Source organism: Melospiza georgiana, chromosome 18, assembly GCF_028018845.1.
Source record: "Melospiza georgiana isolate bMelGeo1 chromosome 18, bMelGeo1.pri, whole genome shotgun sequence".
NCBI lineage: Eukaryota > Metazoa > Chordata > Aves > Passeriformes > Passerellidae > Melospiza > Melospiza georgiana.
In genome coordinates, this window is record NC_080447.1 from 1,619,252 (window position 1) to 1,639,738 (window position 20,487).

Genomic DNA, 20,487 nt, shown 5'->3' on the forward strand with positions numbered 1-20,487 from the left:
GGGCGGGGGGGCCGGGGGTGTCGCGCCGGAGCCCGTAACCACTCCCCCCGCTCCCCGCCCGCTCCGCGCCGCTCCGCTCCGCGCCGCTCCGTCCGGCGGCGGGGCCGGCGCCCGCCGGGGAGGGCAGGGCACGGGCAGGGCAGGGAAGGGCAGGGGGGTCCCCGCTGGCCCCGCAATCACGGCCGCCCCCGCCAGCAGCAGCAGCGGCAGCGGCGGCTCCCCCGGGGCAGCGGGCGCGGAGCCGGGGCCGGGGCTGTGCCGGGGCTGTGCCGGGGCTGCGGCGGCGCGGCCGGGCCGGGCCGGGCCGGGCTCACCTGGGCGCGATCGGGGCAGGCCCGCAGGTGCGCTCAGCGCGCCGGGGCTGCTGCGCGGTGCCCGCGGGGCCGGCGAGCGGGGCAGCCCCGCGTGGCCTGGCCCGGCCCCCCCGGCGGTGCCGGTGTCAGTGCCGGTGTCAGTGCCGGTCTCAGTGCCGGTGTCGGTGCCGGTTCCGGTGCCGGTGCCGGGCCCGCAGCGCCCCGGGGCCCGTCCCGGTCCCGCTGCCCCGGCCTGGGGGCCCTGAGGGGGGGGCGCGCGCCGGCCGCGAGACGCGCAAAGAGCGCGCGCGCCCCCTGGCGGCCGCCGGCCGCAACTGCGGGGACGGGACGGGAGAGAGGGACCCGAGAGCGGAGAGAGCGCCCCAAAACCTGTGAGAGCGCCCCAGAGACTGTGAGGGCACCCCAGAAACTGTGAGAGCGCCCCAAAACTGTGAGAGCGCCCCAGAGACTGTGAGAGCGCCCCAGAAACTGTGAGAGCGCCCCAAAACCTGTGAGAGCGCCCCAGAGACTGTGAGAGCGCCCCAGAGACTGTGAGGGCACCCCAGAAACTGTGAGAGCGCCCCAAAACTGTGAGAGCGCCCCAAAAACTGTGAGAGCGCCCCAGAAACTGTGAGAGCGCCCCAGAAACTGTGAGGGCATCCCGAATGGCCTCAGGGTATCCCGAATGGTATGGGAGCATCCCGGGGGTGGGCAAAGAGCATCCCTCGGGATGTGGGACCATCCCCAACGGTGCGAGAGCATCCTGAACGGTGTCAGAGCATCCCGAGCAGCGTCAGAGCGTTCTAAAGGCTGTGCAAAGGACACTGCTCCTCAAGGAGTGTGAGGGTGTGCAAAGGGGTGTGCAGAGGGCACCCCGAGGAGTGTGAGGGTGTCCGAAGGGGTGTGCGCAGGGCTCCCCAGAGGTGAGGAGAGGGAGCCCCAGGAGTTGGGGGATGTGCAAAGGGCATCCCAAGGGCTGTGCAGGGAGAGAGGAGCGTGCCCAGGGCAGCACCAGCAGCGTGCCCAGGGCAGTGCCCGCCGTGCCGGGGCAGCCCCATCCCCTCGGGGTGGCACCGTGCCAGCGCAGCCAGGCTCTGCCCGTGCCCTCTCCCTCGCGATGCCAGCACACCGCGCTGCTGGAGCCGGAGCTCCGCTCCCAGCCCGCTCAGCCCTAACTGCAGGGAGTTGCTGCTGTGATGGAGACAGGGAGGGAAAGGAGAGGGAGCTCTAAACCCCGCCCCGGGGCTCTCCCCCAGCTCTGCAAACGCATCTCCGAGTTTGATTTTTTTTTTCCCCTCCCTGCATAAACAAGCTTTTCTGTAGTACTTGCTGTAATCTTGTTTGCTCCATAACCGCTCTTAGGAATGTCATGAAAAATTTAGCTCTAATATTTTACCACTCGGCACAAACATGAACGTGAATAAACGCTTATCTCCCGTGCAGGGAAATGTGCAGCAGCGTGAGAGCACATGGGAACGAACCTCAGGCTGGAGGAACCCGACCCACAGAGCTGGGGAGAAAACAAAACCCAGGGGAACACAAAGATTTGGGCTCCTCAAAGAAGATCAAACTAATAAATAAGTATATAAAAGGAGTAAAAGGCAGTAATGAAGAGCATCTTGCTGTCTGCCCTCAGTACCTGATCTAATAAAACACAACTGGAATGTTCAGCTGCTCGTGGAGATCTGGGGATCCAAAATAAGAGAATCAGCTGCTTTAGAGATCCCGTTTGTCTCTTGGGGAGTGTGGGGGATGTTGGGTTTTCCAGCTGGAGGTGCAGGGGGGGGGTCATTGTGTGAAATAAATGTGCAAAGGTGAGTGCAAGGGGCCTCCAAAGCTGTGTGTGAGCTCTGCTGCATGCCCTGGGGACAGCAGCAGGACCCAGGGCAGTTATGGTGTGCTGGTGTTCACAGGGGTCCCAGGATGAGGGAAGAGACGAGGACCTGACTCCATGTTTCAGAGGGCTTGATTTATTATGATATATATTACATTAAAACTGTAGTAAAGGAATAGAAGAAAGGTTTTCATCAGAAGGCTGGCTAAGAATAGAATGGAATGGAATGGAATGGAATGGAATGGAATGGAATGGAATGGAATAGAATAGAATAGAATAGAATAGAATAGAATAGAATAGAATAGAATAGAATAGAATAGAATAGAATAGAATAGAATAGAATAGAATAGAATAGAATAGAATAGAATAGAATAGAATAGGAAGGAATGATAACAAAGGTTTGTAGCTCTGGTTCTCTGTCTGAGCCACCTGACTGTGACTGGCCATTAATTAGAAACAACCCCATGAGCCCAATCCCAGATGCACCTGTTGCATTCCACAGCAGCAGATAACCATTGTTTGCATTTTGTTCCTGAGGCCTCTCAGCTTCTCAGGAGGAAAAATCCCAAGGCAAGGATTTTCCATAAAAGATGTCTGCGACGTTATGGGGGCACAGGGAAGGAGGAAACAATTCCCTTGTGCAGCTCAAACCCAGCTCTGACCCTCAGCTGGGGCACACAGGACCCCGTCCCCTCACCAGCCCCACCCTGCACACAGCCAAGGGCCTCACCTCACCCCACTGGGAAGCGTTCAGACTTTGCTCCATCCCTGCTGCACATTTTTAAGTGGGATTTTGTACCCACCATGTGAAAGAAAAGCCAAAGTGAGAAGTGTTGCAGGCTGACAAGGTGCTGACAGGGAAGGGATGCCGCTTGCAGAGATCCAGGTGCATTGGCTGGGAGCTGCTCATCCCCCATCCCGTTTGTTCCATGCAGGACCAGTCTGGTTCTTCCAAAACCTGCCTCCCAAACTGGTGCTTGAGGTGGATGGTAAAGCTGCAGTGATCCATTATTGCCCTCAGCCTAATAGAGCTGTAAGATCTTCTCCGACCACTACAAAATGCTTTAATGCTTTTACTGCCTTTTAATGAAAGGTAATATTCTGGTAAGAATGAAGTGGAAACGCGAATTAAGTGGTGTCTGCAGACTGTGGGAAGGTTGCTTGGCAGTGCCCTCTCTCCTTCCCACAGCTTTCCTTTGTTTGTGTTGCCAGAAACAAACCCAAACAAACCCAAACACAAACAGCAATAAACTCCTCTGAGAGCTCTGGGCTGAACACGAGGGACTGTGTGCAAACTTACAGGTAAAGGGGAAGATCTCACAGGAAAAATGCATCAGAATTTGGGATTTTCCAGGTCAGAAAGCACCTTGTGGGGTGGGCCCATGGCACAGCAGCTGCTCCCATGGCAGGGGCTACTGGAGTGCTTTGGGGAGGTGCTGCTCTAATTGTTTAACATTTTCTAAAGCTTCTGGTGTTTACATTTTTGTAACAAACTTTCTCACACAATTTCTGTAAATAACTTATTGTTTTAAAGGAAACAAATAACTATTTGTTTCTTTTATGGAGGAGGAGAAATTTGATGGACTGTTGGTTTGCCCAGTGTCATTGGAGAGGTGGCACTGTCACCCTCCAATCCACTGTCACTTTTGGAAAACTATAAATGTTGCAGTCAGAAATTAAACTTCCCTTTTTTCACCTTGAGAGCAGCGGTGTGTGCATTCATGTTTTTTCACGCCCTATAGTGACAGGGAGGTGTTTTGGGGAGCAGGGGGACAAAACCCCTTGGAGACCCAGCTGATCACCAAAACCACAGGTACAACCAGCATCGATCTGCCTGGCTGAGGTGAAAAGAGGAGGCCTGAAAAAGCAGAAGGGGATTATTGGGAGATACAAAAGCCATGAGGAAGAATTGCAGACAAATCATCAAAATCACAGGCAGCTGATGGAGCGCAGCTTCCTATGGAAGCAGCAGGACAATGGGTGCTCTTTGAGGGAATTTGCACAGTTCATGGTGGGAATTTCTGCTTTCCAGATCACTGCTGAGCTGGCTTACAGCATGGCTTGTCATGTCTCCTTCTGGTGTGAGAGCATCCAGAGGTTCTGAGGAGCCATCAGAGCCACCCATGGTGCCGTAATCTGGGTCTCCCATATGCGATCCTCACAAGAATTCTTTTTCCCAAAGGAGATTTCCTTTTAAGTTATTCTGGTGGGATGTTGCCACAGTTCCTTTGTGCTGGCGTGACTTTGCACACAGAGGCAACCTGTGCTATGAGAGACTTGAAAGACTTTGCAGCGTTACAGAGAGCTGTTGATTTTCACATCACTCATATGTCAAAAGATGGGAGGCTTTGGGAATGCCCCTAGGAGAGCAGAAAGAATGGGAATTTTAAAGATGGCTTGAGGTATTGGGAGGCAAAACCCCAGCTGGGAGTGGAGGGGAGGTGAGGATGGGGGCCAGACCCTGAGCTGTGTTTAGATCCTGATTTCCTGGGGAGAATGAGGAGCTCGAGTAACCCCGGGGCTCTGCACAGCAGGAGATATTGATCAGAGCTCTGCACAAATGACATTTCCTTGTCCTATAACAGATGTGGAGCTCGAGATTTCAGTCTTGTGCATGCAGAGAGGCAGAAACTCTGCCAGTGGGGCCTTCCGAGGAAACCCTGCCCCACTCAGTGAGCTGTGCTGTCCCACTGACCGCGCCTGCTCGCTGGCAGGATGCAACAAGGCGTTGGAGAAAGCTCAGATTTGGCCAAAAATCCATTGTGTCCACTTCACAATGTTGAAAACACTGGGGCAACGAATCCTTGGGCTGTTGGATGGAGGCTGGTGGCTGCTGAGATGGAAGTTACCCACGGCATTGGAACATTGTGCCCCATACAAAAACCAAAATCCTCGGGGGCATTGGAACATTGTGCCCCATACAAAAACCAAAATCCTCGGGGGCATTGGAACATTGTGCCCCATACAAAAACCGGGATGCTCAGGGGCATTGGAACATTGTGCCCCATACAAAAACCGGGATCCTCAGGGCATTGGAACATTGTGCCCCATACAAAAACCAGGATGCTCAGGGGCATTGGAACATTGTGCCCCATACAAAACCAGAATCCTCGGGGGCATTGGAACATTGTGCCCCATACAAAAACCGGGATCCTCAGGGCATTGGAACATTGTGCCCCATACAAAAACCAGGATGCTCAGGGGCATTGGAACATTGTGCCCCATACAAAACCAGAATCCTCGGGGGCATTGGAACATTGTGCCCCATACAAAAACCGGGATCCTTGGGGCATTGGAACATTGTGCCCCATACAAAAACCGAAATCCTCCGGGGCACTGGAACATTGTGCCCCATACAAAACCGGGATCCTCGGGGCATTGGAACATTGTGCCCCATACAAAACCGGGATCCTCGGGGCATTGGAACATTGTGCCCCATACAAAACCGGGATGCTCGGGGCTCTGTCCCTGCCCGGGGCATCCCCAGAGGGAGGAAGGCAAGGAGCAGCGGGGAGGAGCCCCGGGTGAATCACAGGTGAGCAATTCCGTGATTCACCCAGCCCAGGAGCCGGGCAGGAGCTGAATCACAGCGCTGCTTTGGCTGTGAGTGCAGTACAACATTTGGTGAGGGCTTTCTTCCTTTTAATCATCTTCTCGCTCATTATCATCCTCAAAGCCTCTTCCCAGAGGGTGGATGAGAGGGTCTGGCTCGCCGGAATGGAGCGGGTTAATCACCCCCGGGAGGAAAAGCAGAGCAGGGGGAATTGTGGAGCCCCGCTGCCGCCGAGCACCTGCAGAGACCAAAAGGTGATGAATTGCCGCAATTCCTGCTTCCTTCTTCACCTGTATTTAATTAAATTGGTTTAAGACAGGGCCCAGAGGAGACTGCCTGGTTTCACCCTGAGTAATTTGAAGCACCTGGATGGGGTAGGTGGGGGATGCCCGGCAGGATCCTGTGCTGGGGACAGATGGAAATGCTCAGGGCCTGGCAATGCCCACAGCTGTGGGCAACCAGCCCGGCCCCTGCCCTGGGCATCACCCTGGGCATCACCGTGAGCCACCTGCAAGGGACAGAGAGGGCCTTGTATGCCTGATCCCCGCCCTGCTGGAGATTTCTCCTCTCCTGCTCTGGCTGGGAAGCACCGGAGAGGGAGAAGAGGGGCTCAGAGCCAGAGAAATGGGTTCTGTGCTTGTGGCAAGGAAGGGGATTTGCTCCTGGAGGGCTGTGTGAGGGGCCAGGAGGGCGCTGGGGGAGCAGGACACACAGAAATGCTGGGGAACTGTGTCCATCCTCATCCTCATCCTCCCAGAGAGGCTCAAGGATGGCTCATGAAAATCCTGCTTCCACCAAGCCAAGGAGAGCTCATGGGAGACACCGAGCCCTGGGGAGAAACAGAACAAAACCCCTCAAAACCGAGCAGGAGAAGAACGGGCAGGTGCTGCCCCAGCAGCCCAGGGTTCCGCCCCTGGCCAGGTTCACAGCTCGCTCACATCCCATCCTTCCAAAAGCGCCAAAAACAACCCCCGGAGATAAAACAGCCCTGCCGCCCAGAGATAACATGTGGGCCCGGGATGGCAGGGACACAGGCTCGGCAGGAAGATGAGGAAAGCTCAGCCCCGGCACCTCCTGCCTTCGGGAGCAGCCGATGCACCCCTCAAACCGGGTCCCCACGGAAATCGGACCCAACCCAAAGCCCCGAGCGCCCTCCGTGCGGGTCACAGCCGGGAGACTGCCCAGGCAGCTCCCTCAGCGCAGGGCTGCCGAGAGCAGCAGTCACGGCGAGCTCGGAGCCTGCCTGCTCATTAAAGCATCCTCTGTGCCCAGAAAGGCGCTCCCAGGGCGCGCACGGGCCCTGCCGCTCGCAGCGATCCCTCCTCTCGCGTTCGCTCGCTCTCAGCCGAGTCAGAAAAGCCTGCAGCCGTCAAAGGGGCTGTTCCAAAGGCAGCCCGAGACACAAGGGGAGCGCTGGCAGCCGCGCTAATCAAGGCGCAGGATCGGCCCGGCTCCCTCCTCCCTCCCCGAGCGCCTCGGCTTTGAAGAGCTGTCAGCCGTGTCGCCGCTCCCTCAGCGTTTATACCCAGAGATTTTTGCCTGGAATATATATTCTTTTTCATTTTTCATTTTTTAAGCCGTTCCGCCCACCCTTCTCCTCTCAGCCCTGGGGTGTCGGAGCAGGAGCGCTACAGAACCGCAAATAAAACAATAAAACGCAAGGGGAGGTGGCCCCGGTGTCCGGACTGTCCCCACCCAGGCCATCGGCTGTGTAAATAAACAAAGGGATTATTTTATTTTATTTTATTTTATTTTATTTCAAGCAGGCTGTGTGCCGAGCACCGGGATCTTTAGAAACCCGGGCCTCTCTAATGAAAAGGAGGGACTTTTGCTCCCAGGAGCGCTACAAAAATTAATGGATATTATGACCGTAACTACTCGAATCAAATGCAAAGCCATGTGTCACGCAGCCCTTTTGCCATTTCCGCCGCTTATTACAGGCCTGTTTACAGCCGCCCCTGCAGGAATACAGCCGATATGGGGTGGGCAGAGCGAACGAGGAGAGCGATGCTCTGAGCGGGACCCGTTCAGGTGCTGGCACAGGGTGGGCACAGCCCGCAGGGTACCAGGCACATCCCGGCCCCTGGAACCACCCCTTTGTGCCCGGTGTCACTGTCACACGGGCAGGGGACACCCCATGGCCCAGCGCAGGGTCAGGTCAGGGCATGAGGCTGGAGTGGGAATAATTCCACTATCCCAGCAGGGAATTATCCCACCGTAACACGGAATTCTGCGCGCTGGGAGGCGCGAACACCTCGGCGCAGCATCCCCAGCTGCCTCGGGTGCTTCACGAAGCCCAGCGCTGCCTGTGGATGGTGTTTGAGGAGCCGATGGAGCTGTCTGCGAACAGCAGAGCTGTGAATTCTCCCCGCTCTGCGCCGGCCTCAATGGGAGCGAGCGGAGCTGGGAGTGCCGGACCCCGAGCCAGCAGCAGGGGCTGAGCCGAGCCAGGAGCCGCTTCCAGCCCTTCCTCCCCCTTCCCGCACGGAACAAAGGCCCTGGACGGAATTTTGGGGGTTATATTAACAAGCTCGGGTCAGGGATGGGTTTGGTTTGGTTTGGTTTGGTTTGGCGGTGTCCTGCTGCAGGGAAATTCGGGTTGGGACTGGCTTCACCAGCTCGCCCTCTCAGCGGGGCTTTATGAATTACTTACAGGTACTTGTAGTCTGCGTGCTGGTTTAATGTTTTATCGTGTTTCCGTCCAGGTGCAGGACAAGATCCCAGAGAAACCCAGATCAGGGCTGGGTCTGTTAATGCCACCACTGAGTTTGCCAAGGAGCTGCCCCGGCGCTGCTCGTCCCTGAGATTTGGATGTGATGCACACGACGTGCGGCAGGAATTATTCATAGCAAATAATCACTCCTGCCCAAATTAGCTTCTGAAAAAGGTGCCTGTGAACCCGCTGGACCGTGTGAGCCAGGAGCTGCTGCTAAGCAGCTGCTTAACAGGAGCAGATCCGAGCCCTGAGTGGCAGAAGGGAAACCTGGCAAAAAGAAAAGGCAGCTCAGGGTTATCCAAAAGTCACAGCAAAAGCAGGGGCTGGGCAGGGCTGAGCTTGGCCAACAGCCGCTGCCATCAGGGGGCTCACACTGAGCTCTTGGGCTGCCCAAAGCCCCCCGTGACCCCTCAGCAGGGCAGGACAGCTCAGCCCACCTGAACCTTCCCCTGCTCAGGCAGCACAGCTTCACACAATCCACTTGTTATTTTTTCTATCCTAATAAACGAGTGGGAAATTTCCACTCCTTGGATCAGGAGATGCTCTGAATATTTATGTTATTGTTCACCAATTGGAAAAAAAAAAGAGAGAAGTGCTATAAAGGAACATGTTTGGTGACCCAGTTTGAGTGGCTCATTACGATTAGATCAAGCTAATTGCCAGCCTTGTATTTCATTTGGCAACTTGTTAAGCTAATTGAACAAAATAAAACTAATGAACAATTATAATGAAGTTTATAATTAGACCATTGGAAAAAATTCAGCGTGAGAATATTTAAGGCATAATGAATGTGTGGGAGGTTTGGGAGGGGGGCAGTAAATTATGTCACTCTCTCCCACCAAAACCCTTCTTCCCAGGTTCTTGGTGCATTGCCTATTCCCAAACCATGTCAGCATGGCAGTTTCTTTATTATTAATTACCTGAAGGCCTTTAATGTCCATAGATGGCATTTCCATGGCTCCTAAATGCTGGAATCAGCCTGGATTCCAGGCTCAGAGGGGCCACTCTGTGGCACTCCCAGCTCCACCTTTACAATTCCAGGTCTCCATTTAGGATGGGTTTTAATCCTAAAAGTGAAAATCGAGCATGTGGAGGAGGCAGAGGAGCTCACAAACCCCAGCACAGAAACCTGGTACAGGAGCCAGGGATGCTGAAGGGGGAAGAGCAGAAAGAAAAATGCTCTCTGCCTGATTGGAGCCATTTTTTAAAAATAGTTATTTTTGTCTCATATCTGAATAAACCCATTCCAGCCCCCTTTCACCCCCTGCTGCTGAAGCACAGAAAATTAAATACCATGATAAGACTTTCTGGAGTTTCAATTTTCAGGTCAAGCAGGTACCCACCAAAACCTAATAGAATTGTCACACCAGGCTCTGCATTGCTTCAAAACTCCTCTTCCTCCTGTTTGTACATGAAAGTAATTAGTTCATCCAGAACCCAGTGGTAACTGAGGTTTTGCATCAGGGAATAGAGGCAGAATCACTTCAGCCAGGAAGGAAATGTGTTCAGCCTTTTCTCCTGGCCGTCTGGAGGTTCCCAGTGGTTCTGGGACTCTGAAATGAAATTCTGGATTTCAGCAGGAGCCCGTGGTGCCAAGGGCCACGTGCACGGGGCAGGGATGAAGCACACGAGGTCCCAGAGGAGCACAGGGTGGGAGAGGAGGAGAATGAGCCCTGGAGATGTGAGACAGCTCAGCACTGATCCCACTCTCTGCCTGTAACCACTGTAATCCCAGGGAGAGTAATGCTCTTCTTCCCATTCACAGAGCTGCTTTACTTTCACAAAGATTAGGATAATACACTGACTCAGGGAAAAAAAATCATTTTTATGAGCTATCAAAACCTCTATTCCCCTCCCCTGTTTTAATTTGAGCTGCATTAGGAGAAAACCTCTGTTTCTGCAGTCATGTCTCAATATTTTTATGCCATTAGAACCAGCTGTCCTCTTAATGTAATTACAGCTTTCACCAGGGGAGTGATCAGATCCTGGCAGCAGTGGGAGGCTGGGGCTGGCTGAGGCTCTCCCTGTTCCATCACCTTTCCATCAGCCTTGCTGTGGGGTTTTGTGCAGGTGTTTGTTCACCTGCCAGCCTGGGGCTGCTCCCACACCAGGAGGGAGTTTTGGCAGGAGGAGGGTGCAGAGACCACAGCCAGCCCTGGCAGGGTTTAGAAATGCCTTTCCCCATGAAAAGGGGCGATTTTTCATGGGGAAAAACTGCTGAGGATGGAGGGCAGGGGCTGCAGGCTGAGCTCTGCCCCTGCCCCCTCCTTTGGTGGCCTCCCTAAAATATCACACACACCCAGGGATTCCCATGGGTTTGTGCTGGATTGGGCATTCCCTGCCTCAGTTCCCTCCCCTCTTACACGCACACACCCTCTAATTACAAAGAGGTTGAGGGAACGGGAACAAACCCTGAAGTGAAGCATGAAATGGCTCCATGGCCCCAGCTAGCCAGGGCCATTTAAAGCCTTGCTTGGCATTTGCATTGTAAGAACAAATCCTGTACAGGAATCTCTCCTCTGCTTTCTGCTCCTGCATTAATTCATGAAGTGTCATGTATCTAGCATATTTTATTATGCATGAGAACCAGACAAATTAAAATTCTCAGCTGAGTATCACATTTGTACACTCAAGGCTGCCTCCTTCAGCTCTGCTGAGGGTTGGAGTGGCACTGCTTTAAACTCAGCTCACCTCCCAAACCAAGTCAGTTAAACCAAGCAAATTCTCAACGTTTTCTTCACAATTTATTTCCATTCAGCTTTAACCTCTTTGTGGCTAATAGAAGGTGAAGATCAATACTCTCCTGATCCTTGTCAAAACACAGATCAATAGACAGGGAATGCTGGAAGCAGTTGGTGCCTTTGTAAAACAAAAACAGAGCAGGGACGGAGCTGGGTGATCTTGAAAGGTGCCTTCCAACCCAGACCATTCCCTGATTTTACAACTATTCTCACCAATGGCACCATTATCTGCAGCAGCCAAAACTCTGAGTCTGCAGAAGAGGGAACAAAACTGGAAAAGGGATTTTTTTTTTTTTTAGATTCCTCATTAGCAACGTGAACCTCCTCACATTAGTGATGTATACCTTAATATGCTATTGTAAACTAATTAACAGTCCTGGAGCTGATGGTTTTTTTCCAAGGGACATTATCCTTTCAGCTGGCATCTCAGGCTGAATGCTGATAAGCCTCTTGAACTTTGCAAAACCACTCGACAAAAGTAGCAGGACCAGAATTCGTTAAGGTCTTCTAATTAAGAAGTACAAGGCCCAATTAAGCTCTCACTAATGTGCTGCCCAGCACAGTTGTGCTGAGGATTTTCTCAGCCCCACCAGGGCTGGTTCCTCACTTGAGTTCACCTCCAGCTGCTGGTTTGGGAGAATTTCTGTGAGAAATGGTGTGGGCAGCTGGAACCCTGCATTAACACTCTGGGACATCTCACTGTTGTGCAGCTGGAATTGTTCTGGGCTCCCTGAGAGCATCCCAGAGCTGCCTCCTTCTCCTGGGGGAGACATAGAGCGTGCAGAGCTCAGCCTGATGCTGATTATTTCATTATTGGAACATAAAGAGGCCCCAGATTCCCAGCAGGGGAAATGTGTGTGCTCCCCTCAGCTCCCAGCTCAGGACATGCAGCTTCCCCTTTCTACAAAAAAAAATGTAGAAGAAAATGAAGTTACATTCTGTTGCTCTCCAAGACCTGGTTATAAATGAGCTAAAAAAGCCAATGATCTAAAAATGCCCTTGCCTGGAAAGAAGGATGAACCAAGAAATCTCAGATTTATCCTCAGGTTTGCAGGATCCAGGCAGAAGAGTGGCACCTCAGAAAAGCCCTCATAAGCTGAACGATGTCAGTGGAGGAGTTGGTCAGTGCAGAACTCCAGAGGGCACCTGGAGGAATCCCAAAGCCTTTTCCCACTGAAACCTCTCTGCTCGGGTGGCCCAGAGCATTCCCCACACACTCCAGTCTCCCCCACCTCGAAACTCTACCCTGCACTCCTCCCTCCTGCATTTTAAACCTAATTTCAATGCCCATTTACCTGTGTGAGTGACTGCTCAGCTCACAAATGAAATACTTTTCAATATGTATGCACTAAACTGAAAGACAATAACAGCCCCGGGGAAGTTCATTCCATCAGGCAATTACCTGTGTGTTTAAAATCACCGTGTAAGTAATCCACACAACCCACTGCTCCTGCACACAACAATAAACAACTTTATCAGCTGTGCCCTGCCTGGGCTGCTGCGTACCAGCTCGTTTTATTTCCTAGAGAACCACCACTAACCAGGGAAATTAATTGAAATCATAAGGCAGAGGGAGGGGGAGGTACCTGCTCTAACAGGAGCTGACAAAAGCACATTTCTGAGAGGGGAGTGATAAAACCACATCCCCCACGGGCAAATGGGCTGATTCCATCACAGAATCCAGGAGTCACTCTCAGATTTGCACCAGCCCGGAGCTCCTCTGCTCTAATTGCTCTGCTGTTGAACATTTAGTCAGAGCTTGAAGCCATTCCCAGGGCCAGCTCCATTTGCATGCCACACATCCCACTGAAATCTGCACACGGAGCTTCCCAGGCAAAACACTGCGAACCTCAATTTATAAATAGGCAACAGGGAAAAAAAAAGAAGAGGGTTATGCACTCAAGGTACAGCAGCTACATCCTGGCAGCCCCAAGGCATCCATCCAGTGCTCCTGGGTAAAACTGTAATTTTCAGGGCAATACAGAAGGAAATCCATATTTTTGTTTGTAACTCCTGTCTGGGAAGAGCTTTGCAACATCTGACAATTACAAGAGATCAAATTATATCCATTAATTAAATTTTATATCCAGTGTTTCCAGCATCATAAAGGATTAGAAAAAGCAGCCTCTAGGCATTGTATATGTTCTTAATGTATCTGTGCTTCTAAACTATCTTTAATTAATGAAAGAACCCAAAATTACTTATTAATAAGGTTCTGTGGGCTTTGTAAACCTCAGACATTTTGCATGAATTAAAGAACAATATAATGAAGTTTTAATGAATACAAAGTCACAGTTAATGTAAAATTTATATATACCAAGGCAGAAGGGGAAGGAATTTAAGAGTACTTTTAATCATAGATTATTGGCAGCTTGGAGAGCTCCTTTTCATACCTTTCTAATGGGTGCTTGGTATTTTTATTATCACACCAGCATGGTCTGACTTGGTACAGTAGGGAAAGTACCAGCACAAAGTTTTGGACTAAGGTGGACTTGGATTAAGTTCAAATCAGAACCATTAAAACCCAAAACAAGCCATTAAAATCAGAAACAAACTAAGCTAAAAATTATTTCAAGACAACCAGTCAAAAGGAAAATAAAGACAGCAAGAGATGGGAGATATATTATATAATTATTATATATAAAGAATTTATTCCTTTTAATTAACTCTTTGTCAACGCTGAATGCATTCAACACAATTGTAAGTACAATAATATTTCACCCACAAAATTCAAATAGTGCAGGAGACACTGAATGCCAGAGGGTTGGTACAGCTACTGCAACTGTTTTTGATGATAAACAAAACATTTAGTGCTTCCATTTCCCTGTTTCAGTAAGCTCAGTTTTCTAATGACAGTATTTTTCCCTTTGTAAACTGGAGGGTTACAGACCTAGAAAAGGGGTCTCTCACTTTCAACATGACATTTAGTAAAAAAAGTTACAAAACCCATCAGCTTTTAATAAAGAAACACCCTGGAATTCCTCAGCCAAGCTTCGAGCCAATAAAGGACTTCAAGCAAGGAAGCAAAATGTCTTCAGATGTAATTCTGTTGATCCACAGTGATGTCTGCAATTCCATGGAAATAACCTGGAACAACCCAGGAATGAGGAGGAGGGAATGCTCCCTGCACCTTCTGAGCCCCACAGGTCTCTCAGGCAGCAGCTTCAAACCATGAGAAGGCTACAGCACAAAATGGAGCAGCAATTACCCCCAAAGGGACCATCAGCTATCTCAAGAAATGATTCTGAGCCAAATGGGTTCAGTGCACTATGGTTTGGCCTTATAAAAACACCTTAATGCACACTACACTGAGAACACTGCATGGTTCAGGGACACAGGGTTACCATTTAAAATCACTGTGCACTCCCTTACAGGGGACAAACACAGGGATTGAAAAGTGTTGCTAAAAATCCAGTTACAAAAAAGCAAATATTTTATGAAAGAAATATTCTATCTGCAACTATTGGTGCTCCCATTTGATGGGCTGCTGATGTAAATCTAACCAGAAAAGATGCACTCATATATATAAAAATCAAAACAGGCAGGTTTCTCCTTCCAGGCTGGAAAAAAACTCCAAAATATATGGCATATTTAACCAATAAAAGGGAGCTAAGCTTACCCAAGCCTTTCATAATGCACTTCATGAAATATTTTTTCCTTTTAAAAGAGCCACTGGTATTAAATAGAGCTTTTTCTTTACATACAGTATTGGTATATACAAAACAAATACAGAACAAAGACAGACACAAAAATAAAACCAAACCCAAAACAGTGACTTTAATAGTCTTGAAGCTCAGGAATATTTTGGTAGAGGTCCAAAGCCTCTGGGTTTGAGAAAGCTCCCCGCTGCTCCACTTCTTTCCCTGCAATTATTTGCTTCACAGCTACTTCCACTTTCTTCCCATTTACTGTATACTGAAAAACAAAACCAGCAAAGATAAAATTACTTTTTTTTTCATGCAGTGGTTTTATGAAAATATTCATGAAACCCCCCCACCAACTCCAGAACTCTATCAAAATGTAGCAGAATGCCTTCTCTTTTGTTATACTTGAAGCACTTTCTTCTGAAAAATCACTTGAAGAGTAGGTAGAATTCAAAGAGTTTGTGGCAGTTTATTACTCCTACTGGCAATTCTGTGAGAACATGATCAAGCTGCAACATAAAACAACAAAACCACAGTATAAACACTAAAAATATTTGGTTTTTATGTTCTGACACATCCAATGTTCAAACAGTTTTCAATTTTTTAAGAGTGGACTCAAAAAACAAAGCCCAACTGCACTGGAAGAAGAAAACCAGGATTTTCTTATCTGAATTGGACAGTTTTCCTAAAAGGGTGAAATGAAACTGAGCTTAAATGGCCCTCTACAGTTAAACATTTCAAAACAAACCATAGCAAATAAAATAAGCTGGAACCAACAGAGGCTTCACCTCCACTTGTGAATCACACAAATTCTATTACATTGTGCGGCTCCAAGTAATAACCCTGCAGAAAAAAACCCAAATTCTTCTCTTGGGATCAGAGCTGTGATTTCTGACCAGGAGGAAGATGTGTTCCAGGGTGAGCAGGAGCAGCCTAGGCCAGGCTTGGGGGATCTCTGCTTCTAGAGGCACCAAGGCCTGCTGAGCCCAGGATCTCTGCTTCTAGAGGCACCAAGAATTGCTGAGCCCAGGATCTCTGCTTTCAGAGGCACCAAGGCTTGCTGAGCCCAGGATCTCTGCTCTCAGAGGCACCAAGGCTTGCTGAGCCCAGGATCTCTGCTTTTACAGGCACCAAGAATTGCTGAGCCCAGGATCTCTCCTTTTAGAGGCACCAAGAATTGCTGAGCCCAGGATCTCTGCTTTTACAGACACCAAGGCCTGCTGAGCTCCTTCCTGGTGTCACTGGGATTTTGGGGTGGCAGTGTGGAAAAGCTGACACAGAAATCCCTCCTCAATGTCCCTGCTCTGGAACAGGATCCCACCTGCTCAATGTGCTGGGGGAGGAACCCAGGCTGGTCCTGGCTCCAAAGCCACTGAAGCTCCTGAGTGAGCTCCAGGCACCCCATTTATCCTGGAGATCATTGAGAACAGGTGGAATAATCCTCAGCACCCCTTACAGTATTGTATCCATACCAAAAATCCAACTTTTCCTTATTAGATCTGCTGAAGTCATGGGTAACCCTGCCCTTCCTGAGCCACCTTCATCTCTCCTCAACAATCAGCAACCCAATTTTCACACATGCCCAGAAACCACAACAGCTCAGTGGCCTGCAAGGGAAATGCCCTCTTTAAAAAAAGATAAGGCTGCTCCAAGTAAATTAATTTACTTTAATCTTGTGGATAATGACCAGAAGATTTATTTGGTCTGGACAGAATTAGACAGAGTCACATTATGTTTTAAACACTAAATATCCTACTAAAAGCATGTTTTGTGCTGCTAAATCACAGCTGTACTGTTTCTACCAGAACAGTGTCAGGATCAGATTGTTTGCAGATGAGGAGTCAAGCATATTTCCAAAAGGAGCAGAAAATCAGCAGTTTCCCTTCCTTCCAAGCAAAACTTTTAAAGAAAGATGAGAGACAGCTTTGATCACCTCACCACTGGCAGATTTACCTGAAAGGTAATTAAAATTCACTCAATTCAGTCAGTGTGAGCTAATTAATGATCTAGGCAGGCTCTCCTGAGGGGCAGCCCATCCCAAGCACCTCCCTGCTGAACACTCAGGTGATCCACACAGCTCACAAGTTCAGCACTCCACACAGAAGCTGAGCTACAGCCCAGAAAATGGGAACTTAAGGGAATTTTACACTCATGCAAAGACGTTCTGAGCCAAGGACTCAAAATTTGCCAACAGCATCCTGAAACAAAATTAACTCAGGAGATCAAGACCAGATCCCTCTGTGGACCACACAGTGCTGCTGAGCCCTACAGCACTTCCACATGGAGAGCCACCCTGCAGGAAAGGGAACCAGGTTCAAATGATGCCTCTGAAGCCTCAACTCTTTGGTTTGGACACACTCAAGTCCATATGCAAATGGAGTGGGGAAAACCACACTCTGCACCCCTATTCTGCTGCTCAGAGACACTGTAACATCAGAGAGAGCTGTAGAACAGATATTCCAACTGAGGAGTTCACACAAAGAGCTCCAGCAAAGCAGCTTCAACAGACTGAGCATGAAGAGCCTTCAGCTGCACAAGTTTCTCCTCCTGAACAAGCACAACAATTTCATTTTAATTACTGTTACAGTTAAGACAGTGACAGAGCTCCATTTAAGTGGCTAAACAGATGTAAAAGTGAAATGGTTTACAAGATGATCTTCTGAATTTGCCAAGTGCTCTCAGCTCTCCTAAGAAAGTCACTCGTAACAGGAAAACAAAAACAAAATATGCTTATGGATAGCCAGAAAAGCTAAAGTTAAATGACCTTTTTAATATTTTCTCTCAAGAGGTTTAAGAACACACTATTGAGAAAAAAGCAACCCATTTAAAAAACAAAAACCACGCTCAGCTGAAGAGGAGATGAAAGGATGTTGCTAGGCAACATAGACAAACTATTTATAAAGCCCGAATACACTTTTGAGATGCTAAAATTTCCACGTACGTGGGCTTGAAGAGCAGTGACAACTGCTCCTTAATTACTATTCAAGGTGACAAAGAAAACAGCAGGCAGCCTCTCCCCTGGCATACCGGGATGCCTTTGGTTTCCAGGATGAGGCTGGGGACGTGGCGGGCGGAGAGCGCGGCGCGGATGGCGTCCTGGATGCGCCGCACCAGGCTGCAGCTGAAGGCGTGGCTGGAGGCCATCTTCAGGAACAGGATCACCCTCTCCTCGCCGTCCTTGTTGTACTGGGGCACACACAGGCTGTCAGACACCTCCTCGAAGGCTTCCACTGCAAGAGGGAGCTTTGTTAGGGATGGGGGATGTGTTTGTGGGGTGGTGTTGTATTTGCGGGGTGCCCCGACGGAGGGAGGAACGGTGAATCTGACTCCACGTTCTCAGAAGGCTGATTTATTATTTTATGATACTACATTATACTGCAGAATACTAAACTAAAGAATATAGAAAAGATACTTACAGAATGCTAAAAAGATAATAATGAAAACTTGTGACTCTTTCCAGAGCCTCGACCTTGATTGGCCAAAGAGTCAAAACAACTCACATGAAACCAATGAAGCAATCTCCAAACACACTCCACATGTGAGCACAACACAGGAAAACATTCTTATCTCATTTGCTTCTCCTTTTTCTCTGAGGCTTCTCAGCTTCCCAGGAGAAGATCCTGGCCCAAGGGATTTTTCCAGAAAATGTGACTGCCCCAGCTGGGCTTTGCAGAGTGTTCTGGATGCTCAAACAAAACATCACCTCCCCTGCATGGGCAAAGGGAAACTGGCACCCTCTGCCTGCCTAGTTTCAGCTCTTATGTGAAAATCCAGGTTTAAAGCCCACTGAGGTCCATAACAAAGTTTACTGTTACCTTTAGATAAGGTTTTACACAAAGCTGTTTGCTCTGGCTTTGCAGCACACACAGGAGACAAAGTCCTGGTGGCACAAGAACAACCAGGCAGCAGCTCCTTGAGTCTCAGATCAGCACCTCTGCGGGGACAGCTCCCCCCGTCACAAAACACTCTTTGAAATACAAAGCACAAGCTCAAGAACTACTTCTAATTACTGGGAAAGGTACAATAAAAACAGTGTCAAGAGCTTGCCTTGAGGGGAAGAAGAAAAGCCTGACAGGTTAGGGGAAAAAGAAAAATCTGCTCCATAAAATGTTGTTTTTGTATATCCTAGTGAGTCACTCCCCACCCTACAGATAGTTGAGGAAAGCAACCAGTTTCAAGTTTACAAAATGAAATTTTACTGATACTAACATACTCTGTACTGTCTCATTTGAAAAACAGCAAGTTTTTTCCCAATTAATCCTTCTAAACAGCTTTGTAATGCTTGTATTTCACATTTGAGGCAACAATGTCATAGCTGGAAAGGTGGAAAGTTGATTTCATACCTATGTTGTAGATTTCAGAACTTCCAAATCTTACGCCATTTGGATTTAATGTACCATCACTGAAAAATCAGAAAGAAAACAAAGAAACATTAAAGTGTGATTACAGCTTGATCAAGAGGAAAAATTGATGCAATTAAGCAAGTCTCTCTAGTGAAAGCAAAACCACATTAGAAACAGAATTTTAAGAGAATTTGAGTCAAAAAGGCATTTTGCTCATTAAAATGAATCTGTACAGAGAACAGCAACATTAATTCACTCAACTTTGTTTCAAACATGAAACATTTTGTTGAAATGCAAACAGTAAATTCAGCCCCAGTTGTGATCCTGAATGTCTGTGATCACTGACAGGCACAACTTCATACCTGACCTTCTGTAAGAAGTTTTGCTGTAAAACAAGGTGGTGGCAAAGCCAAGACCACAAAAGTTACCCAATTCCCCACCCTGGATGTGCTGCACTCTCAACCCAAACTTCTGGGACCATTATGGACCATGGAACACAAAACCATGTCCAGTACAGTCTTGTGTTCATAAACACAAAAGTGAACCCTGAAATGAGCTCCCTTCCCTCAAATCCAGCTGCTCTGATAAGGGCTGAAACTCACAGTATGAGATTCAATAAAATTAATATAAAGCTAACAAGGGTGGCAGAACCACGTGTATTTTACTCCTAGGTGGAGGTGGCAAATTGTAACACTTGTTTCCTCCCAGCACTCCCACCAGAACCCTGTACCTGCGGCCCAGCATGACAATTCCTCCAGTCTTGGGGTTAATTTTGCAGTAATCACCATGGGCCCAGACACCTGGTGGGGAATGGCAAAGGTTAAGCAGGATTTCCTCATTCAGTCACTCAGCTGGCATTAACTGAGTGAAACACACAGAAATACAGCTGACATTCTGAGAGAAACACACAGAAATACAGCTCACATTCTGAGTGAAACACACAGAAATACAGCTCACATTCTGAGTGAAACACACAGAAATACAGCTCACATTCTGAGTGAAACACACAGAAATACAGCTCACATTCTGAGTGAAACACACAGAAATACAGCTCACATTCTGAGTGAAACACACAGAAATACAGCTCACATTCTGAGTGAAACACACAGAAATACACCAACAATCCACCCCACAGTTATGTAAGAACCAGCACACCCAGGAGCAGCTCAGAAATCAGGATCAAGCCCCAGGTTATCATCTGATGGCTTGTTTAAATCACTACATAGCATTCCTTACAAAACCAGCTGCTCTGAACACCTCATTTTGAATTACTGGAAGCCTATTCCACAGAAGTAACAACATTCCCACCTCCTTTCACTGTCTTTCTTGATCCATTTTTTTATAATGCACAATTCCATACAAG

The 20,487-nt window shown here is 48.9% G+C and overlaps 1 protein-coding gene across 1 annotated transcript in view; it reads right to left on the reverse strand.

The window, feature by feature from the left end:
• Window positions 1-13,760: 13,760 nt before the first annotated feature.
• Window positions 13,761-20,487, reverse strand: part of AACS (acetoacetyl-CoA synthetase) — a 36,463-nt gene continuing 29,736 nt past the window's right edge. Inside the window, exons 15-18 of the mRNA XM_058037116.1 lie at window positions 19,855-19,924; window positions 19,125-19,183; window positions 17,809-18,011; window positions 13,761-15,052 (exon numbers count right to left, since the gene is read on the reverse strand). Of these exons, the coding sequence (XP_057893099.1) occupies window positions 14,915-15,052; window positions 17,809-18,011; window positions 19,125-19,183; window positions 19,855-19,924 (470 nt within the window). The 3' untranslated portion in view covers window positions 13,761-14,914. The remainder of the gene's footprint in view (window positions 15,053-17,808; window positions 18,012-19,124; window positions 19,184-19,854; window positions 19,925-20,487) is intronic.